The 20,281-nt window shown below is 41.2% G+C and overlaps 1 protein-coding gene across 2 annotated transcripts in view; it reads right to left on the bottom strand.

The window, feature by feature from the left end:
- spns2 (SPNS lysolipid transporter 2, sphingosine-1-phosphate) overlaps positions 1-20,281 on the bottom strand; it is a 58,816-nt gene that overhangs the window by 15,351 nt on the left and 23,184 nt on the right. For both annotated transcript variants that reach the window (XM_061740157.1, XM_061740156.1), the window contains exons 3-9: positions 12,807-12,943; positions 9,045-9,196; positions 7,001-7,067; positions 4,090-4,232; positions 2,786-2,938; positions 2,502-2,691; positions 418-483 (exon numbers count right to left, since the gene is read on the bottom strand). In XM_061740157.1, the coding sequence (XP_061596141.1) occupies positions 418-483; positions 2,502-2,691; positions 2,786-2,938; positions 4,090-4,232; positions 7,001-7,067; positions 9,045-9,196; positions 12,807-12,943 (908 nt within the window). The remainder of the gene's footprint in view (positions 1-417; positions 484-2,501; positions 2,692-2,785; positions 2,939-4,089; positions 4,233-7,000; positions 7,068-9,044; positions 9,197-12,806; positions 12,944-20,281) is intronic.

Genomic DNA, 20,281 nt, shown 5'->3' with positions numbered 1-20,281 from the left:
TTAAATGTGTTTATTTACACGTGTTCAGTGAAGATTTCCTTAAACAGACGGGACTCAGGTGGCTATGAATACACCTGGGTCATCTTAAATCTCTCCAAATGCATTTTGTTGATGCTGAAGTTGTAGATTAGGAGTCTCTATTGGGTGTGGGGGCCCTATGCATGTCTAAAGTCCGTAGCTATAAAGGAAGAAACAGTTTCCAGCCCAACTATTAACCAAAAAGCTGCTCCAGGTTGCCTCTCTGTGACCTCCTGTTTTCACTCTGTTTTTATTTTCTTGAGTAATAAACAAAACACAGCAAAACATGATCAGATCCTATCTGTGATGCAGCCACACTCCAATCTTTGTCCAAACAGATGATTTGGTGTAGTTTATTGAAGGGATATTGTGGTATAGGCATGATTTCTTTGTCCTTACCATTAAAATGTCTGCCGTTATGGCCCAGTTCAGGAACAGCAGCGTCTCTCCAATGAAGATGCAAACCTAAACAAACAACAAAAAAGTCCCATGAGATTTCACATCTAGACGTGTGAACAACAAGCAGCCAGTTTCCACTGACAGGATGCCAGAGAAGGAAGCTGAAGGTATTTCTCTTGTGTGAGAATCCAATGCCCCAAAAAAATGCTTTGGCTGCAGTGGTTCAAAAACATGTTATTATGTCATGGCCCAATTATATGTGGATGTGCAGGCCTTCATTTTGGTCCCATTCAGCTGAGCATGCACTCCGCAAGCTGGAAACCAGCGCAGGAGGAAAACAATTGTTTATTCCAGTCAAAGACCTTCGGTGTGGAGAACATTCTTGCACTTGGATTTATGTCCCACTCCAGAATGGGTGGAGTAGAAACTCTGTAAATAACCCCTCTAAAATATACTGAATGTACATGTCAGCTACTGTATATACTAGAGATGGGAGCAGCTGCTGGTGCTATCTGACCACTTTGTTAAATACAGAGCCAGAGGGATTTAGTTGTGGTGGAATGTCATGTATCTGCGCTGGCTGGTTTGATCTGAAACAGTTTAACACGGGCGATGGATATACGTTTCCCTCGGGGGGATAACCCGCCCTCGCCAGTGTGCCAGACCTCCTGTAAAGTACAGAGCGCTTCAGTCGGGGTCTGACAGCGGATGTCGACAGGTCTGCTTTCAGAGCTTCAAACCAGACACTGTGACCGACATGCTGCCTCTCTGAAGCCCCACCTCGGCGTTGCTATGTGTTCACGAGACAACAGCTGCGAGGGGTCCATCGGCCTCGGCCTAGCGGCACCCACTGTTACAACCATGTCACGCCTTATAATGTGACACATCTGTCAGCCCTCTGCAATGAAACTTGAGCTGCTCAATTACCACTGCTGCTGCTGCTCTGTAACATGATATAATGCTGCATTATACCCTGTTTTGGTATGTTGCCGTGCAACAAAATACTTAACCGCTGGGGCGCTGATACAAGAGAAACAATCATCTGTGAGTGTGCCCTTTGTGACTTATGCACAGATAGAAGCCATGTGTCGCATGAGTTCATTAGCAAAAAGGTAAAGCCTATTTCTGTAACGCAGCGCAGGTATGAAATTGGATCAGACAGATGTGTAATTATGTAGTTAATAAGCAAACTTCTGCTACTCAGGTCTAATTGGCTGAGTCATGCTGCAAACACCTGATGAATGTGAGCCTTTGACTCTGTGCACAGCTCATATAAATCTGACTTCATTAAATCTAAATCATTGTTATTTCAGCAACGGTTTGACACTATTTAGGTGTACAAATATATTTTGATTGATAAAAATGATGCGTTCTGTCACTTATGACTTCCATTTAACTCGCGATTATAAAACTAATACCTTTACGCAAGGGCATGAAAATAGACTGCACGTATCCAGTTGCAAAATGCAAAGAGAAGCCAAGGTTGCTGCGGTTATCGCCGTCTGGGACGTGGAAACCTGTTCGTTGTGTTCTGTTGCACGCATGGGAAAATATTTTCCCATGCGTGATTTTCAGCGTTATTAGCGGCCAAGTCACTCAGGGTCAGTTCCTATTCCTTTGTCGCTGATAAGAGTGAGAGATTTGTGCCTGGTAAGTCTAACAGTGAAAAGTGCATTGTTTGGTGGAAGTGGTTTTAAAGTTGCACCCTTTCCTGCTTCACAAGGCAATTAGTCTCACAAACGCAACACTTGTCAGTCTAACAGAAAGCCAACTTTTGACCAAAAAGGTATGAGCCTCCTCCACCTGCATCAGTCTGAGGCCTTTTCAATCTACCCTGCAATCAGAGCTCTTCATTGGCTGGGAGACTGAAATGCACACCTTTTGACCCCACTTTGAGGATTTTGGCTGACTGGATATGTCAGAAAAAACATTCTTGTTTAATAATCCCTAAACCATGATACCCATGTGGATGATTAGATTAGAGGTAGGAAATCATTTTCATGATATCCCTCCACTGTTGGATGGAAAACCACTATTTGGAAGACAAAATGTAAAAACCAGAGTTAACAGCAATTGAAACTTACATAAGCTCCAATAATGCTCTTCTTGGCTACCACAAAGATGAGGCAGATGAAGATGGCCGAGCCAAGCATGCTGACAGCGCATACTAGCGGGTCGGCACGCTCTGTCCTCTGTCGACACAAGCGTGTGGTGGCTGCACCGATGACCACCCCTAACAGTCCTGTCACACAGGTGATCGCCCCGAAGATGAGGCTGCAGGAAAACGGGAAAATAGAGGTAAGGAATATCTTTGTTTAAAGACGTAGTTGGATCCTACCGTGTTGCAAGGCATATATCAAACACATACCTGTCTGTGCTGCTGCAGACCTCTTTTATACAGGGCTCTGCCGTCTTCTGCACCACCCGGGCTCTGGCCAGGTAGATAGGAATCCAAGTACCAAAGGCGCCTGTGGCAAAGGACACCGCAGCCGAAGCAAAGGAGGAGAACACGTAGCTCCGACTGGCGGCAGACAAACACAGAGAGCACAAAACCAAACAGGTAAGTTTCCTGAATCTCAAGCACTTTCAACCAGTCAGTCAAACTTCAGTCATGTAGAATTACACCCTCACTTGTACAAGAAACTAACAAACTGAAGAAAAACAATCATATTGGGAATGCAAATACAGTAAAGTTATGTATCAATTTTGACAACAATTGGAAAATACATGGAAATGTATACAAATTAATCAAGGGGTTAAAATTAATCAATTAAAAAAAAAAAGAAGTCCTTATTCTGTCTTGAATTTGCACTGAACATGAACCCTCTCTGCTGCTCCACAGTCGTGGGCTGAGAAGTTCTGAGTAAAATTAGACTAATGGCAGAAGACCAGAGGTTTCTGGAGGGCTCCTATAACAGTACCCGTCTGATAAACACACACAACCAAAAGAAGAACAGTAAATAAACTCTAAAACAGACAAGTATGATGGGAGCTTTAAAACTAACTGTTGATTATACTTAAATGCTGTAGATTTAATGCAGCTGGTAAAAAATAAGTGGGTGAAGAAGCAAGAAGTCCCAAATTGAAGAAGATATGACCCAAAGATGACACAGCTGCTTTGTAGTTTCCTTCATTTTTTGAAGCTGAATCGTGGATGTGGTTCAGTGGCGCTGTCTAATGTCCAGGTTGCATAACGTCACCCTCTTAAAATAATGGCATGAGAAATATATGACTTATGCCATTATTTTAAGAGGGTGAAGATGTTTTTAACAGCTATGGCCTTTAACAGCATGAAACAAAATAATAGCATCATTTCGAGAGTGCACATATTTCACAGCAGGCATAGGCAGTGAGAGAAGTTATGTTATTCTTTTTTTGATGACAAGCAAATAAACAATGCTGCGGCGTGTGGTGTCAACAGAGTCCTCATTTTAGAAGAGCAAATATTTACTTGTTGTAAAATACAGCAAATACCCTCCTGTGGCTGGAAAGAGGGAAGTAATGTGAGGATTTCACATTAGACTAGCTCTACTAGCTCTCAACCCAGTTTTGTGATGTGTTTTTTTTTTTTTTTTTTTTGCTTGTTGAAAAGGTAAAGCTGACACTCATCACTGATACATTTGCCAAGCCTGGCCTGGTGTGCGAGAGAAGGAAAGTGAAGCAAGGACATACTTCTTGGCCAGGGTCTTCATGTCACAGATCCAGGAGGTGCGGGCCTGGATGCGCCCTCCCATCTGGTCCGCGCTGCCTCTCTTGGGCTCCGGCACGAAAAGCAGGATCAGCGTTCCCGCGGTCATGCCCAAGAGCGGGGACACCTGATGGCACAAGAAACCAATCGAACAATACAGTTCAGAGCACATCAGAGTAGGAGCAGCTTGGGGGGGAAACATGTGATGCAGGACAAAGAATTGTGTTCACAGCCTGAATGTAATGTTTGCCGATACGCTTGACATCCTATACAAGCCCTCAGAAACAAAAAATATTGTCTTTGCTCCCTATACGGGGACTGTCGTGTGTGTTCTCATGTGTGGGTGTGGGCTTGTCTTTGGGTATAAGCATACAAGAGACATAAGATCCTTTTTGAGTAGTGCTTTGTAGGCAGGTGAAACCCTCACAGATGTGCATCTGCTCTTGTGTTCACCATCGGCCTTTGTGGCTCATGTGGCCGCAAGTTTGTACCTGTGTGTGTCTAAGTGGGGGACACAAAGACCAAAAGCCGGATGGGATGTACTGTATGGGAGAGTATTTTTTGAAGTAATACAAGTTGCTCACAAAAGGGTACAAGCAGTTTTATATGCCAGGGGAAATTTGTTGCTTAGAAAAGCTCATAAACGCACATAAGTACTAGTCCCGTAAAATGTGACCGTGTGAGGATATTTACATTCATTAGGGTGTGTCTCTGTGTTTGTCCATTAATGGTACAATTCAGTGATTGATGAAGCTTCTAATGTGGCTGATAATGTGGCTCACCACAGTGGTTTTGGTCTCACAAGTCTCAACACTCTGATGTACTTTCTTTAGCCGGGTCCACTCGTCTGCTTTTTGCACGGAGCAACACGAGTGAATCAATACGAAAAGCCTTCGATGCTTTTTCTGAGCAAAGCGACATAATGGATGCTCATTTAACTGAAGTGGAAGATAAAACATTTTTTTCCGGGGACATTTTACACTTAAGTCCTTTGCAATTATTCAGTGAGACTGTGACCTCACAACCTTAACTCCCACAGGGCCCATTATGCACTTCCTGTAGAGATGGTGGGCAATCAGATGAATTAGTTGCTGCCCTCTCCTGCTACTCAGTTCTTGGTATCTCCTTTGTTACTTTCGTCTGCTGACATTTTCAGGAAGGTAGCTGGAACACGTCGGGCGAAAACAAACGGAAGTGCTGCAGTGTTTTTTTTCTTTTTCATTAAAACAGGATGCTGCAAGACAGGACCCGTTTCATGTGCTGGTCTTTGTTTCCCCCTACATGCCACACCGGTGATTAATTGTCTTTGAAATTTTTTGATTGGAATGTCATTGTGGTTACTTTGGAACAAACTGTGCAGCCCCCTTGTTTGTTTTTTCTGAATGCATGACCAAGACGAGTAGAAATCGACATCCTGCGCAGCAAGCTGCCACGTCCAGGATTGTTTTCCACCGCGGCGCCCTCAGAGGACGTAAAATACTAAATGTCCGTTCGTTCATAAGAGCTGCACGGCCGTAGCTTGTTCTGAAGATTTTAAAAGACGACTGAAGACAACATTTCTCAAGGAGTTCTGTTAGACCTCCAAGCAGTCTTTTCTATTATTGCTTGTATAACTTACAGAATGGTTTCATTGAAAGCATTTAATCACAAGTATTAAAGTGCATTCTCAGTAAAAACGAGCCACGACAACAATGATTTATGCTTCTAATTTATCACCAGTCTGCTTCTGAGCATACAGTAAGTGTGCCATTGTAAAAAAGTGTAAACTCATTTGTTTTTCCTTTTAAAAATACACTATCAGCAGATTTCTGCATGAATTTCTCTTGAGAGTTTAAATTAGCCTTTAATTGAAAGGGATCCAGGTAAATGCTCCTGGAACCCCCCCGGATAAATGTGCAAAGCAGTATTTGGAAACAGATGCGTCCAAGTAATCCTCTGAAAATGTTTTATGATGTTCAAAAACCCCGTGGCCAGAATGCTGACTGCTCCTACTAATAGAGATCACATTTCTGCTGTTCTGCTTCATTGGATCTCTTTAAAATTTAGAGCATGATTTAAAGTCCTCATCAGAGAGCCCAGAGTGGCTGTGAAGAGTCCCATTTGAAAGATCTGATTGTTCTCGATCACTCCACAAGCGCTTGCTGCTCTTTCGAAAGCCAACACGCTTGTTGTTCCCAGCGTTTGCAGGACTGGAACAGGAGTGTTTAATGTCCAGGTTTGTCTCCTGGGGAAGCAGCTGTCAAGACTGACTTTAAAACTCTTTCAAAGTGATAATATTTTAATCAATTATCATTTTACGGACTCTTAATGCACGTGTTTTTGTTTTTTTGCATGCATCTGGGCCTTTATTATCTTTTATTTTTATTTTTTGCTGATACTACAAAAAAAGTACGTTATGATTTTTCTTTTCTTTTCCCTATGTGTTTTTTTATGTTTTCATGTGAAATTTGCATTGTAGGAATAACATTTTAAACCTTATGCCTCAGTGAAAAATACATTATAGATTGTAAACGGGTTGAAGAAGCACGGACACCTCGTTTTTTTATTTATTTCCCCCACTAACGCTGACATTTATCTTGCCTCAAATGAGACATACACTGTGTGTAAAGTGTAAGGAAGCTGAATTAATTTTATGTTAAAATGGGTGGAAATATTCCTGCTGGTGCCATGGCGTGTGGCACTTTTTGTGCCTGCAGCTGCTTGTGCTGCTTGTGCCTGTAATGTCAGTCATGTCTCCAGCCATTAGTGTCCCCTGGTGCTTCTGTCACGACTGACCACAGAGCAAAAACAAGCCCCTGGACCAGCCCTGCAAGGGGCTCTTCATCTGTACTCATGTGCATGTTTCTGTGCAGCAGCTGCTGCTGTTTCTGCTGCTGATGACGATGATAATCTTACCCTTAGTGCCCAGTGCCAGTCTTCTGCAGCATCTTTGGCACCAGAGCCCAAGATGTAACCCAGCCCACTGCAGAAGAAAGCAAAAGTTGCATATTAACATCACAAAACTGCTCTAGTATCAGTGTATATTATATTAAGGCATGAGTCTGTCATTATCAACCTTTAATCTCACACCCTCTATCACAACATGTTTGTAGTCTGATTAAGGATGCTTGTGAGGCATTAGTGAACAAAGCGCTGGTAGCGACTTGACTAGTGCCTTAACAGAATCTTTCGATCACAGCTGTGCTGCCATAATGACCAAATTTCCCTGCAACTTATATATCTTTGCAGGAAGTGGTAACAGATCATTTCATATCACATACAAACAGTCCTGCACTGGATTATGGTTGTCATTTAAAAGGCAAAAATTAGTCAAATAAGAACATCAGAAGGATCAGACAGGCAGCTGAATACGAGGGCATTATCTTCTGAATGTTAACTCAGGATTATTAAAAGTTATCATTTATATGAGTGTGATCCTATGAAAAATGACTTCCTTTTTGAATCTAACTTTGGTAAGCCATCTTCACAGACTTAAAATAAGTTAGATTTCATAGGTTTCATATCCTCATAACAAACCCAACATGAGATTGGTCTCACTCTAGTTTAAAATGTCCTCATTTTTAGCCCAAGACTTTGTGTTTTGGGTGGTTTTTTTTGTTTATTTATACGTTTCATTTCATCTTCTGTCTACCCTGTTCACTGGCACTGGTGGGAAAGATTAGTTCACTTCCTGATTTTTTGAATTTTCTTCAAACCTGTTTTTCTACATGTGCAGAGCCTCTCGTCCCATCAGACATAACAGAGATGAGCAACAGATTTATATTACCCATAGATACTGGCAGGTGAAAATGCTCAAAGGGTTTCGGACAAATATACAAGCAAAAGGGGAAACAGTTTAAGGTGGTGGCTCACTGGTTAGATCTCCAAAAATAACAGCGCGGCATAAACGTGTCCCGACAGCATATGATATTTCCAGTGAGTGACTAACGGCTAATCTTATCATGTCCACTCAGAGAGTGCTTGGAAAGTTCGACACCAACAATAAAACTCAACGCTTAAACAACACACATCAGCCCCGAGCCGGGACTGCAAACACGTCAGTGGAGCCAAGCTTGAAAGTTATGGCGTTAAATAAAATATAAATAAATAAAGGTGGGGAAAGGAAACCAGTAGAGTCCAGTTCTGGTGAACTGGGTCTAATTCCTGAGTTCATTTCCTGGAAATGGGCATAACAACTTCTGTGAAAACAGACAAGCTCGAGGCTGAATAGGATGTTTGACTGAACTTTTCAGAGGACCACTATTTCTCCTACTATTGTCTGTGTTGCTGGGCAGTTTACGGTGACCCAAACATTTCAGCAAGTAATAACATGAGCATTGAGAGGGTAGTTTTGTCTTTGCTTTCCCCTTTAATCCAACCGCCTCCAATCTGATAGTAAAGAATGCCACCATTAGTGGACCAACATGGTTATATAATATTCATCATTGCCATTTCCCCTGAAACAATATAATGTGACAGGTTATATCATTACTGTAGTGTGAGGGGAATGTTTACAGTGTGGAGGGTCTGCAGCAGATCCCCTCTCCACACCCCCAGTGAGTGATTCTGCATGCAGAAGTAGGAAGGACTGCAGCACGGAGCAGCTCAGGATCACCACATAACGCGTTAAACCTCAAGTGACTCCTACTGTGCATTACTGCTGCGCCATCTTCCATTATTTGGCTTTGTTAGTTTACTCCCCGCGGCCCTATTTCTGTTTGCATGAACTGAAAAGGCTGGAGATTTGGGCTCAATAAAACTTCCCTATACTCTCACACCCCGGCATCTCAGAAAAGGTCTACACACAGCTAATTGTAAGTTCTGCTTTTCTGTCTGAGAAGGCCGTTGTCAGCAGGCAGATGGGAGTCACCCTTTCATCTGTATAATGCTTCCTTTGGGTTAATAACAGCCCCCCCCCCCCCATCCTCTTGATTCCCATCAAATCCTAACAGCTTCTTACCTTCCCAGGGGGATGGCCAGGTAAAAGACAGACAGCATCATGGTGCGACTGTTACTGGTGAACAGGTCTCCTATGATGGTGGGGGAGATGGAGGAGTAGCTGGACTCTCCAATGCCCACCAGTCCTCTGGAGAGTACAAATAGCCAGTAGTACTGCAAGGAAGAGACAGGAAGAAAGGAAGACAAAGAAAAACAGACAGTCAGCTGTAAGGCTCTGCTGGAAAACCACCCGTTTTTCTTTCTTCATATGCAGTTTCTTTGTTGGGGTAAAAATATAATCTAAAATAAAAGCATCCACGCTAATTTGTGTTAAATCCAAGACGTTGTTGGAGGTAATCTTGATTAACTGAACAATCATGAATCATACATTTATGCATTATAAGCATTAAAACAGCACAAAATAAAAACTTCAATGGTTTAATCTAATTCACAGCAATCATTTTACCAAGGATTATCACCTTCTATCGGATATCACAATGTGATAAATGAATCTGTGAACACGCTAAAGGCTTTAAAAGGAGAAGGCACTCAGGTTGAAGGTCCTTTGCAAAGAGCTGAATTGTTAACTGTTTCTATGGCAACCACTACTTACTAGACACATCCCTCCATCCCTCCCTGTAAAGCTCCCCATCAAGCCCCCCCCCAAAGAAAGATAAATGATGCAAAAAGCAAACAGCAGCCACAAAACTCCTCACTTTCTGTTCGTCCAATCAAAACGCAAAGCGTGTCTTGTAAATGTGGAAGTGAAGTCATGCTCTGACACATACATTAGACTATTCTCCACACTTTTGTCATACGTTTGCAAATATTTATCTTGAGTATAGTTTAATTTACTCGTATGATCCTATGATAAGTGGGGATGTGACAAGGTTACACAAAGTAAACGGAGATAAATGAGGAGATATACTGTAAGGGGCAAAAGGGCAAATTAAATCATATTTCCAGAGCTGACCTGAACTCTAGTAGCCATCAAATATTGTCCAAAAACACGTCATTGTCAGCTGAAATTGAAACCTTTCAAGTCATTTTCAATCAGAAATGTTGACAGGTTCGCTACACTGTTTTTTTCCCCAGCTTTTACTTTTGTATGACTACATTTAAACTGAAGTGTTTATCATACACAGCGAGTTTAATGTTGGTAACACTGTTTCAGATGATTTACACAGCCTATTTTCTTCCGCTGGTTGCCTGCCATCAAGTGGGATGAGGATAAAAGCCATTTTTGAGCGTGGTCACCACCAGCTATCATCAGCGCTTGGACAGGGATGCTAGTAGTGTTGACGACGCCAAAAAGAAAACCCTCAAGCATAACAGCAAGGACGTGCCATAAAAGTTTGGTTTTGAAGTTGTAACAAGAGACTGAAGACTACAAAGAGATTGAAAAAGAGACGTTTGTTCGTTATGAAAAGCTATGGTTCACAATTTATTAGTAAGAGTTAGAAAGAGCTAAATGCTAACAGTATGCTAATTTCACAGGATGAAAGTTTCCAATGTCATATTTTAACAAAATATTTACACCAACTGTAAACTGTTAAAAACATGAAAACTCTCCATACTACAGATATTTGGAGACTATGTCAGATCTTTTTTGAAGTTGAACATTAATGATTAGGTTTTGCTGACTACACCATCCGTTGTTTGATAGTTGGCACTTTGATCCCTTTTTTGGTTCAACCTGTTTTATCCACAAGACAAACAAACCAAAACGGAGTTCTTTTACAGATAAAAGAAAAACGTTTCTTCTCAGGCCAAGAGCGAAGGGTGCAAGGAGGTGTTATTAATGCAAATCCCTTAAAATAATCTGTGAATTATGTTTTGAATATAGAAATATTACTCTGTATTTAGTCTATTGGGAGATAGCCTACCATGGCCATCGACCTCCATAAAACTTAACATTTGGAAGAGGACAAACATACCTTCAATACTTTACACTTGCATAGTTTTTGCATACAGTCTATTTTATGTCATGATTTTGAATGTCATATATCCTTCTCTTTTCTGTCTGTATCCCCACATCCCACGGTAAGCTATTCCTGCTCATCCTGCTTTACTGACAGTTGCATCACTTGATGTTTCCTGCCCTCCCACACACCCGCATCGCCCTCATTCATTAAGGCCGTCAGTATAGATGCCATCAGTTTCACTTGGTGAACTCAGCCTGAGCTTTTCAGCCACTATCATTCAGCTATAAAACAAAATGTCACCTGCCTGTTGGACTCTTGCATTATTTCTGATGTGAAAAAAAAGCTTCAACAGCTGCAAAACTGAAAAAGATGATGGTCAGAAAAAAATATTAATTGCCCCAAAAAGAACAAAGGATCTGTTGAGGCCTCATCACAATAGTTCCCATTGTCCTTGTATCCCACTCTATATTCATGAGATGAGATTACATGAAATGAATCATGCTTTCTATTAAATGACCAGATGAATTACAGGGAAATACAGAAATAAATGTAATCAAAGAGGTGTGGTGAGCTGAGCTCAGCACCAGAAATATTAAGCCACACACAGCCACTGATGTGTTTCAAATGACCAAAATCGGATCCCTTTATGATGATAATCTGTTGTGGTCATGCAGAGAGAAGCATGCAGTTGTACATGGAATGACAGCAGCAGATTTCTGTTACATAAGATCTATGTTTTATATCTGCTGTGACTTCAGATCCAAAATGCCCCACAGTGTCTTAAATGCATAATGATAGGAGTCACTTGTAAGTGGTCATTAACATTTCATAACATGGCATGACTTTCATGTCTCGTGGCGACAGCGCCGTAGTACTATTACATAACAGCCAAATACTCTTGTTATCAGGAAGAAAATCAGGAACAAGTCTTAATTAAATTGTGGAGTAAAGGATAATGGGTCCTGGGTAGCACTCGTTGTGGGTTTTCAGCCTTCGTCGGAGAGAAATATGCCCCTAACTTCATTTTATCCATGCGTTGCATGTTTAGTCAAGTGCCCCGCACAACCACCAACACAACACACACTCGCAGCAGATTAGTCTGTGGAGGAACTGAGACCATCAACATCTCAGAGCTGTCACTCCCTTCCACAGCTCTGAAGATCCATGGCATGAATGGGATTACTCACTAGAGACACAGCACTGTGGGGCTCCACAAGGGGGGTTTGCAGACCTGTCATGGGCTGCATAAATTTAACGGACACAGATCTGAACGCCACATATCCATTCCAGGCAACCCAATTAGGTTTTCTCAGACAGTTGGATTTTCACTAGGAATATTGCACACACACATGCACATACACACATGTCCATGAAGACAGCCTTTCACTGTAATATGATGTCTCGTCTCAGCAGGATATCCTTTCCCCCACATCATCACGGCCCAGAATAATAATATTGTTTCACGCACCCAACACCTCCCAGCAGACAGAGGCTTTTAAAGTTATCAAATCTAAATCCACATGTTTAGCTGCAGTGAAACGACAGACTCTTATCTCCTAAAGTATTGTAATAGAGGCATCTGCGAGGCATGGGCTCTTCATTAGTTGATTGGCTGGTAGCCAGTGAGGCAGAGACGGAGGGAGGGCAGGACACATGAAGAGTGTCTGTAGAGGCAAGGCGGGTGTCCGACTTAACAAGCATGTCATTTCATTTTACTTGCCTTAACATCAAGCATATCCAGATCATAACAGACTAATTATCTCGTCAGCACACGAGAGGAGGACTAGCAGAACAGAGCGCTGGAGCTCTCGTGGCGCCATTGTTCGGCGGTTTCTGTGAGAACGTGAGCCATGCCGTACCTCTTTACTGATGAACGAGCTCAGCAGCGTAACAATGGACCAGAAGAAAATGCCACCGCTCAGGATGACCTTTCTCTTGAAGCGGTCGCCCAGGTAACCAAAGATGGGAGCTGCCACCATGAAGCTGCAGATGAAGACTGTGGAAGGAAAGAAATAAGAAAAATGTTACTTTGGTTACCTTATATGGTCAGAAATTATTACTGCAGATGATAAACACACATATCTGTTGTGCATGGCTTATGCTATTAAAATCCCAATAATTCTCACAATTTTACTTTTACAGCAGAGACAACAGAGTGCCAGAGATACTGAGAAGGACTGCCAGAGGACGTCTCAATTCAATGCTGACCAAACAAGATCAGATTATAGTTCACCTACACTTACTACAAGAGCCCTGCCAAATGAGCAGATGATAGAGTACTGATAAGAAAATCTGTACATGATTTAATTTGTGGAAGAAAAACATAAGGAGAGAAGGATATAAATGTGACGCTCCTGGACAGAAAAAAAAACTGCCTTGTTGAGCTACAGTCTGATATTGCAGCTCTGCAAAGAATTAGTGTGGCAGACAGAAGCTGTGAGAGTAACGAGATTTGTGTCAGGGTTTAATGTATCACATCTGGATTTATAATTACATTAATCAGATCCAAAGCAACTGAAAGCAATGAATCCCTCTCCAGCACTGATTCTTCCTGGGAGAGGACCAGAGAGGACTGTCTGGCCATAAATTATTCCTCTGTCTTAATTTCTTACTAGTGAACACATCTGCTTTAAAATATGTTCCCCTAACTGCCCCAATGCCAGGTGGACAACCAGGCCTTGTTATATGATATGCATGAAGAGGAACAACCCAAAGGGGCCTGAATATTTCATGCTCCGAAGTGGAGTCTTGTGCCTTTGCAGAGGACAGAGGGCAGAGATGTCAGCCCTGACAGCCGGTGCAGCGTCTCGACACATCGGCATAAACATACAGGAGGAGCGGAGAAGTAGAGGTGAGACCAAAAAAACCCAGCAGGGGGTGTTATGTAAGATACAAGCATCGCTGTCCCACAGCTGCTGAGGCCAAGCCGCAGGATAAGAGACAATAATCAGATTAGAGCATAACTGTAGTTTTGAACATGCAATATTCTGCTGTGATAGAACGAATAAAAAAAGAAACACATCCCTCTAATGTTCTATTTTTATCAAAAGTGTAATGAATACACATAAAAAGTGTTTTATGTAACATTGTAAACATGTAGCTAAAGTTTACAATGACAACGCATTATTATTGATAACATCCATCACGTTTTGCTATTTCCTTATTAATTTCACAAAAAAACACCAAACACAAAATAGTGTACTTTCCTTTTTTAGCATTGCAAACATTTAGTCAATCTTTACTGATAGTGTTTTCTTTTTTTGGTTCTCTGAATTTGTTGCATGTAAAGGCAAGTGAAAATGTAAGTAAATTTTAATTACAATGCTACTTAACTTAAATCTAGGCAGCACATTTTTGTTGAGTTAATATTTCATACGAGACATTTATCCTGCTAAAACCCTGTGTGACCTCATTGTGTCATTTTATATGAATGAAGAAAAGAGATGTAATTTAAAATCTAATTTAAATCAAATTTTGCATTATTATTAATGAAGTTTGGCTTTTCACTGGTGCTCAGAGTACTTTACACATGATATGGATCTCACGTCTCCACCTCTGGTTGCATGTGGCCCGCTTCTCCTGCGGCCTCCATCAGCAGCATTTATGTGGCTTCAGTAAGTGCTTCAGGTTTGTTGTGTAATGCTAAATGACTCTCATGACTGTTCCCTGCAGGTCCACTTCTCTAAAAGGCCCTTATTAGCTCAGCCGGCAGCCTGCAGCAAGGCTGAACACATGAAAACACACACACACAAACAGAGATGAACAGGGAATCTGTGGTCAACGCTGAAGATAAGCTGAGGGAGGAGGTTCACAATCATCCACCAACAGCTGGTTCCATAGGAGCTTTAAAAGCAAGTTACTGTAGATGTTTAAGTGGTTTAAGACACATGTCTGTATCTTTAGATCTTAAACCGAATCGTTTAAAGTCATTAGCAGGAACTTCAACACTATTTGTGTGTGTCTTAATTTTGTCATTTGTTGATGATCCCTGCTGCATTTTTCAGGTTTATTATCACCTTACGCACATGCAGTCAGCTTTCGACAGCCTGCTCATATTCATCTAGCGTCTCTGCGAAAGAAAAATAACTCTAGTTTAGACTCATTTTCTTTTGAAATCTCTCTTTTTTAATCTGTAGCGTAAGCAAATGTTGAAAAAAGAAAAACAAGGAGAGCGATCAGTGCTTCCTGGTACCAGGGTGAAGAAGTTGGGCGGAAAAAATAACTGCAATAATTCAAAAACATCTAATATTTCATTTTTAGTTTCATTATGAAAATGTGCGTTTTGGGGAGCCAACAGGCAGATAAAAACTTTCAGCATATTAAAAGGTCCAGCTTTGATCCCTGAAAGAATAACAATGAATAATAGCCACACTTGATTACAAAAAGATGTCTTCATTATTTGACAAGAGGTATGAAAGGATGCTGTCAGGGTGTTTATTTTAAGTAAACAGAAACGCCCTTCCATGGTGTTATCTATAACCAAATTCTTTCTAGATGGAATCATTGCAGAGACTGGATTTGGAAATGTTGGGTCAAAAATAAATTTACACAACGGTTCTGTCATTGTTTTTCTTAATTAAGTTGTGATTTTTCGAGTAAGGAGCACTGTGAATGCTCCAAAACACCAGATACACTCTGTTCTAATGGAAACCCTTTAAGAAGATTAATCCATTTCCAGGAAATCTGCTGTCAAAACAAAGACATCTATAAAGCGATACGACTGTTCTCCTGTCAGTCCCACCGACGGCCCAAAGGACCCAAACATTGACATCCGTCAGACACTAAATCAATGACTTCCTGGCTTAACGAAGCTCCGAGGGGTCAGATCACTTGGACTCGAGCCATGTCCAAACACTTGACCAAGGTCCTGATATTATTTACGGGAACATTTTAAGTTAAATGCCACATGCATTTACAGAAAAAGAACTGACTGGGTGCCTCAGAATGATGTAGACAAGTTAGTCTCGAATAGACTTCGTAGCGAAGAAAATAAATCTGTTCAGTCTATTTTAAGTCCTTGTAGGAAGGACAAACAAACGGTGACTAACAATAAGTCGTCACAGAAACCAGGTCACACCCAAAGTCATGGCAGACAGGCCCAAGTGCACCCTTTGTAGAAAAAAACCTCTTGCCATTCGAGTTATTCTAGCAATTCTGCAGAATTATAAAGAAGCTCTTGAGATTACAAATACCGCCATTAAACATACTTGAAAAGGTTATTACACTAGCTCTATTTGGCAGTCAGGAGACTTCTTTGTGTTATGACACATGTATATAACGTTGCCATATGCTTGAAAGTCACACTCCTCAGCTGACTGCATAGCGGCGCATCCTCCTCAGCGACAAATCACAGTATATTTCAGTAAAGACGAACGCCTGGACTGCTGCAGATGTACTCTGAAGGGGTACGCTGCAGGCAGGCAAGGAGAAAATGGTCAGAAGAAGACTTTGTATTGATGAAGCTTTACTTTATGGAAGAAAGCGCCATCATTTTATGTTTTCGACTACAGTAATTTAATTGTGATCACAGCAGCATTTACTGTTGCATATAAAGACCGGTGACGGCACCACACAGGCATCTACCTCTGAGGGAAGTGACTCAACTGTCGACAGGAACTCAAACAAGCCCTTCAGTATCAGCCCTGCCTGACATCCTGTCTTTATCATAACTTATGTAATATATTACCTGCTTTTAGCTTGACAAACACACATTCCTCTGTTTTGAAACCATTGTTTACCTCCTCTCGGTCTGTGAGTAATTAGAGATTCCACAGCATCAACGTGTAGAGATGTTTGTAAGTAAATCATTTGTTATAACCAGAAGAACTGCTTACAAGGTCATGGGGGAGGTTTAAAGAGCATTCACTCTAACCTTACAACATTACAGTTACCCATTAATGCTACCTGTCTGACTACAGGGAACTCATTCAGAAGAGTGTCATGAACATGATTTTGCATTTTAAAACCTCTGTGGGATGAAGGAGTTAATCATTATTTTCTCTTAGTGCATCTTTGAAAGAAGTTTGAATCTTGAACTCCAACAGACATGTATTTGCTTCAGGTACAAGTGTTCGAGAAAATTACCAGAACATTCCAGTCGGAGGACAACAAGCTGTCTGAGGAGTCAAAAGGTGTCCTGGAAAGTCTGGCGTTCAAGTGTAGCATCATAATGCTGGTACAGTTGTGTTAACTGTGCCATCGTGTACCTGACTCATTCAGGATACATTTGATCAGGGGGGTAATGGACACAGAGATGGGCAAATAACAGTAAAAGATGACGGAATAAAAACTATTACAATTTTGTAAAAGGTCAACAGGTCCTTATATAATCAATCAATACGTATTATCATCAGCTGTCATCATTTGCTGCCTTTGAAAAAATGAAGTGATACTTAAAACAAAAATCCGTTTGCAAACTTTTGCAAAACTGAAAGTGTAACCAATAAATAGGTTTGACTGAAAGCACTGGGGTGTTGCGTTTGTAGCCTAGCAACAGCTGAGTATCGGCTCAAAATATTGAAAAAGTTGAGTTTCTCTGGTGCAGAAGATTTCACCACCTGCCCTTAACAAGTCTTTACTTTTCTGCACTCTCTGTTGGCCTGTATTTTCCAATATTCTCATTGAGTCTTCATCGGGGCTCCAAACTAGTACATTTTAATTCAATGGTGATCACACATTTCTCACGGCAATAAGATGTCTGAGCTTCCACCTCCATGAACTATGTTTTTATTTACCTGCTCGACATTTCTTAGGATCTTTTTTGAATCTGGGATTTTCTTCTAGGCATCACTTTAGCTTTGAGAAACTCACTAAGTTGCTCTTAAATGTAAACAATATTATCGTTGTAAAAGAGACCCAGAATAACAAGCAGAAATCTTTTAAGCAGACACTCCAGCAACAGGCTCCCAGGAGAGTGGAACCACGCTTCAATGAGCTTTTATCTAAACTCAAGGATTCTCATTTTAATTCAAGTCTAATAACTGAATTTAACTCTATTTAGAAACTGAAAACCACCGAGCAAGCTGAACCTGCACTCACCCCCTTCTAAATACACACACGTATTTTTCTCTCCGCTGCCACACAGAGGGAGACTAGAAACACCGGACATCCAGCGCTCGCTTTGATTGGACAGCAGGACAATACCTCTGGGGATGACTCACTCTCTGTGATTCAATGCAACTGTGAATAGTGCTTCAGGAGGAGATGAAGACACACATGTGATGAGTGTGTGTTTCTGTTTGTGTGATTGATTGATATTCACCGAGCCAGTGCAGAGAAATTTCCCTATGAAACGCAGGATTCACCTGCAGAGAACACCTGCCAGGCTCCACATCTGACTGTGGGACGGAAAAAAAGCTTTTGATCCTTTTCTTTAGGAAAAAAAGATATTTCACTGCTCATCTGGCTGGATATGCCTTTCTTTTGAGGATGATTGACAGATTATGTAGAAGTTGAGATAAAGTACTGAAAACAGTTCACTATAATCCCTCACGAGTTCAGGTGTTTACAGATTGTATCGTGGTGATTTCAACCTCTGCTTATAAACCTCTTCCTCTGAGATTAACCTTTCGATACAAAAGCAGTTGCACAGATTCAAGTACGGTAATCCCACTTGTAACTGAAATTAGTTATGTATTTGATATAGAAAGAATCAGGAAGGGCTTTGTTACGCTGCACTGATAAAAAGCCAGATGGGGGAATAGAAACTGTAAATATATTGTCAGCAGAACGTAGGACATCATAACAAACCAATGATGTATCTTAAGAAATTCTATCGCTGCACCATATTTGTTTTTGATTTCCGAGAAGCCCCTGCCACCCTCACAGCTGCGAAACCTGACATTCAGGGCAGACGGTCTGGCCGAGGGACACCAGTTTGACGAATAAGCAAGCTGGAGACCGCTTTAGAGGAAGGAAACAAGTACGTCCTTTCTGCAGGCCTGGACATGTCTGCAGCCACGCGGCTGTAGTCATTTGAGTGGCATAAAAGGCACCTGCAAGTGTCACTTTGACCAATTTGCTGTGGACAAGGTGTGTCTAGGTGCCAGTGCTTATGGCCATGCAAACAATATTCTGCTATAAATACAAATTCCATTTGAGTTGACTTTATTCCACCTTTGTGTCTCTGCTTATTGCATTACAACATTAGCTGTGAGCGGAAACATTTGCATAACTAAGTTATGTTTGTTGTGAAAGACAGCTGTCATACCAATCATGCAAATAATATTCTCTAAAGCCGGGTGTGTGCATGCCAGAGCAATTGGCTCACCCAAATGACAGTAAAATACCTTTGTTGTTTAATTATAACATGAAAACCACGCTAATTACCAGTTTTAAAAGTTACCAGTTCACAGACTGTGCAGAAGACGCCGGCCTTTCCGTGAAATCACAACAGGTAACTCAACCCTGCATACCAGGGATGCCATCACACAGCACACACCAGGCACCTCAACCGTATTTAACCTTTCTGCAGGAGCAAAACATTGTCTGTTGTACAGATGTGTTAGTCTGCAACTGGCAGAAGTTATAACATTTTAAAAAAGGCACGCTATCAAAAGAATTTAAAATTAGGGATTTTTTTGGGACGTCCAGTTCAGACTGACCGACAAAAAGAAACTGACACATGGATGATTTTATAAACCTCCCACTGAAATGATTTCAGCCTAAGATCAAGCCGTCATGTGCACTTTTGCACACACACCTGCAGCTTTGTAACCTGTGAGGTAACGCGAGCACTCATTATTTTCAGGAAAGAAAACACAATATAGCAGTTAAATAGATGTATCAGGAAGCCATTGATGCATAAACCTTTTTGAGAGTCCTTTTTATCTGTGCAATAGTTCTTTATTTATAACCAATCCCGCAGGATAAATTTATACTGGATTGCGGTGGCTGAAATGGACAAACACGTCTGATTGAATGCAGCCAGGATGTTTGCTCTGCCTCTGGTGTTTTATATTTAACACCACCCTAAATCTAATGCTGTTTACTACAGTTCCTGGCCTCATAAAAGGCCACTTTGTGCTCATATGGAGAAGAAGAATTTACTCCGTCTACTTTTTTTGATAGTCGGTCGTGAAAGAATAATGGAAAATTGATAGTCACTATTCCAATTATGTGAAATCACTTCAGGTGTACAAAGCGAATGTACGGATGAAGAAAACCCAGCCAAGAATGAAAAATGATCAGTTTCTATTTCTAAAAGATAATTGATAGCAGATATTTGTTTCTACAGACACCAGGTCCAGTGTTTCTCAGTCTTGAACCCGGGGATCCCCAGCTTATTTTGGATGTTTTTTCTGCTCAAGCACATTAGATTTAAATACATTACTAC

This window comes from Cololabis saira, chromosome 14, assembly GCF_033807715.1.
Source record: "Cololabis saira isolate AMF1-May2022 chromosome 14, fColSai1.1, whole genome shotgun sequence".
NCBI classification, from domain to species: Eukaryota; Metazoa; Chordata; class Actinopteri; order Beloniformes; family Belonidae; genus Cololabis; species Cololabis saira.
Note: the sequence above shows the minus strand (reverse complement) of the source record. Positions and strands in the feature narration are given on the sequence as shown.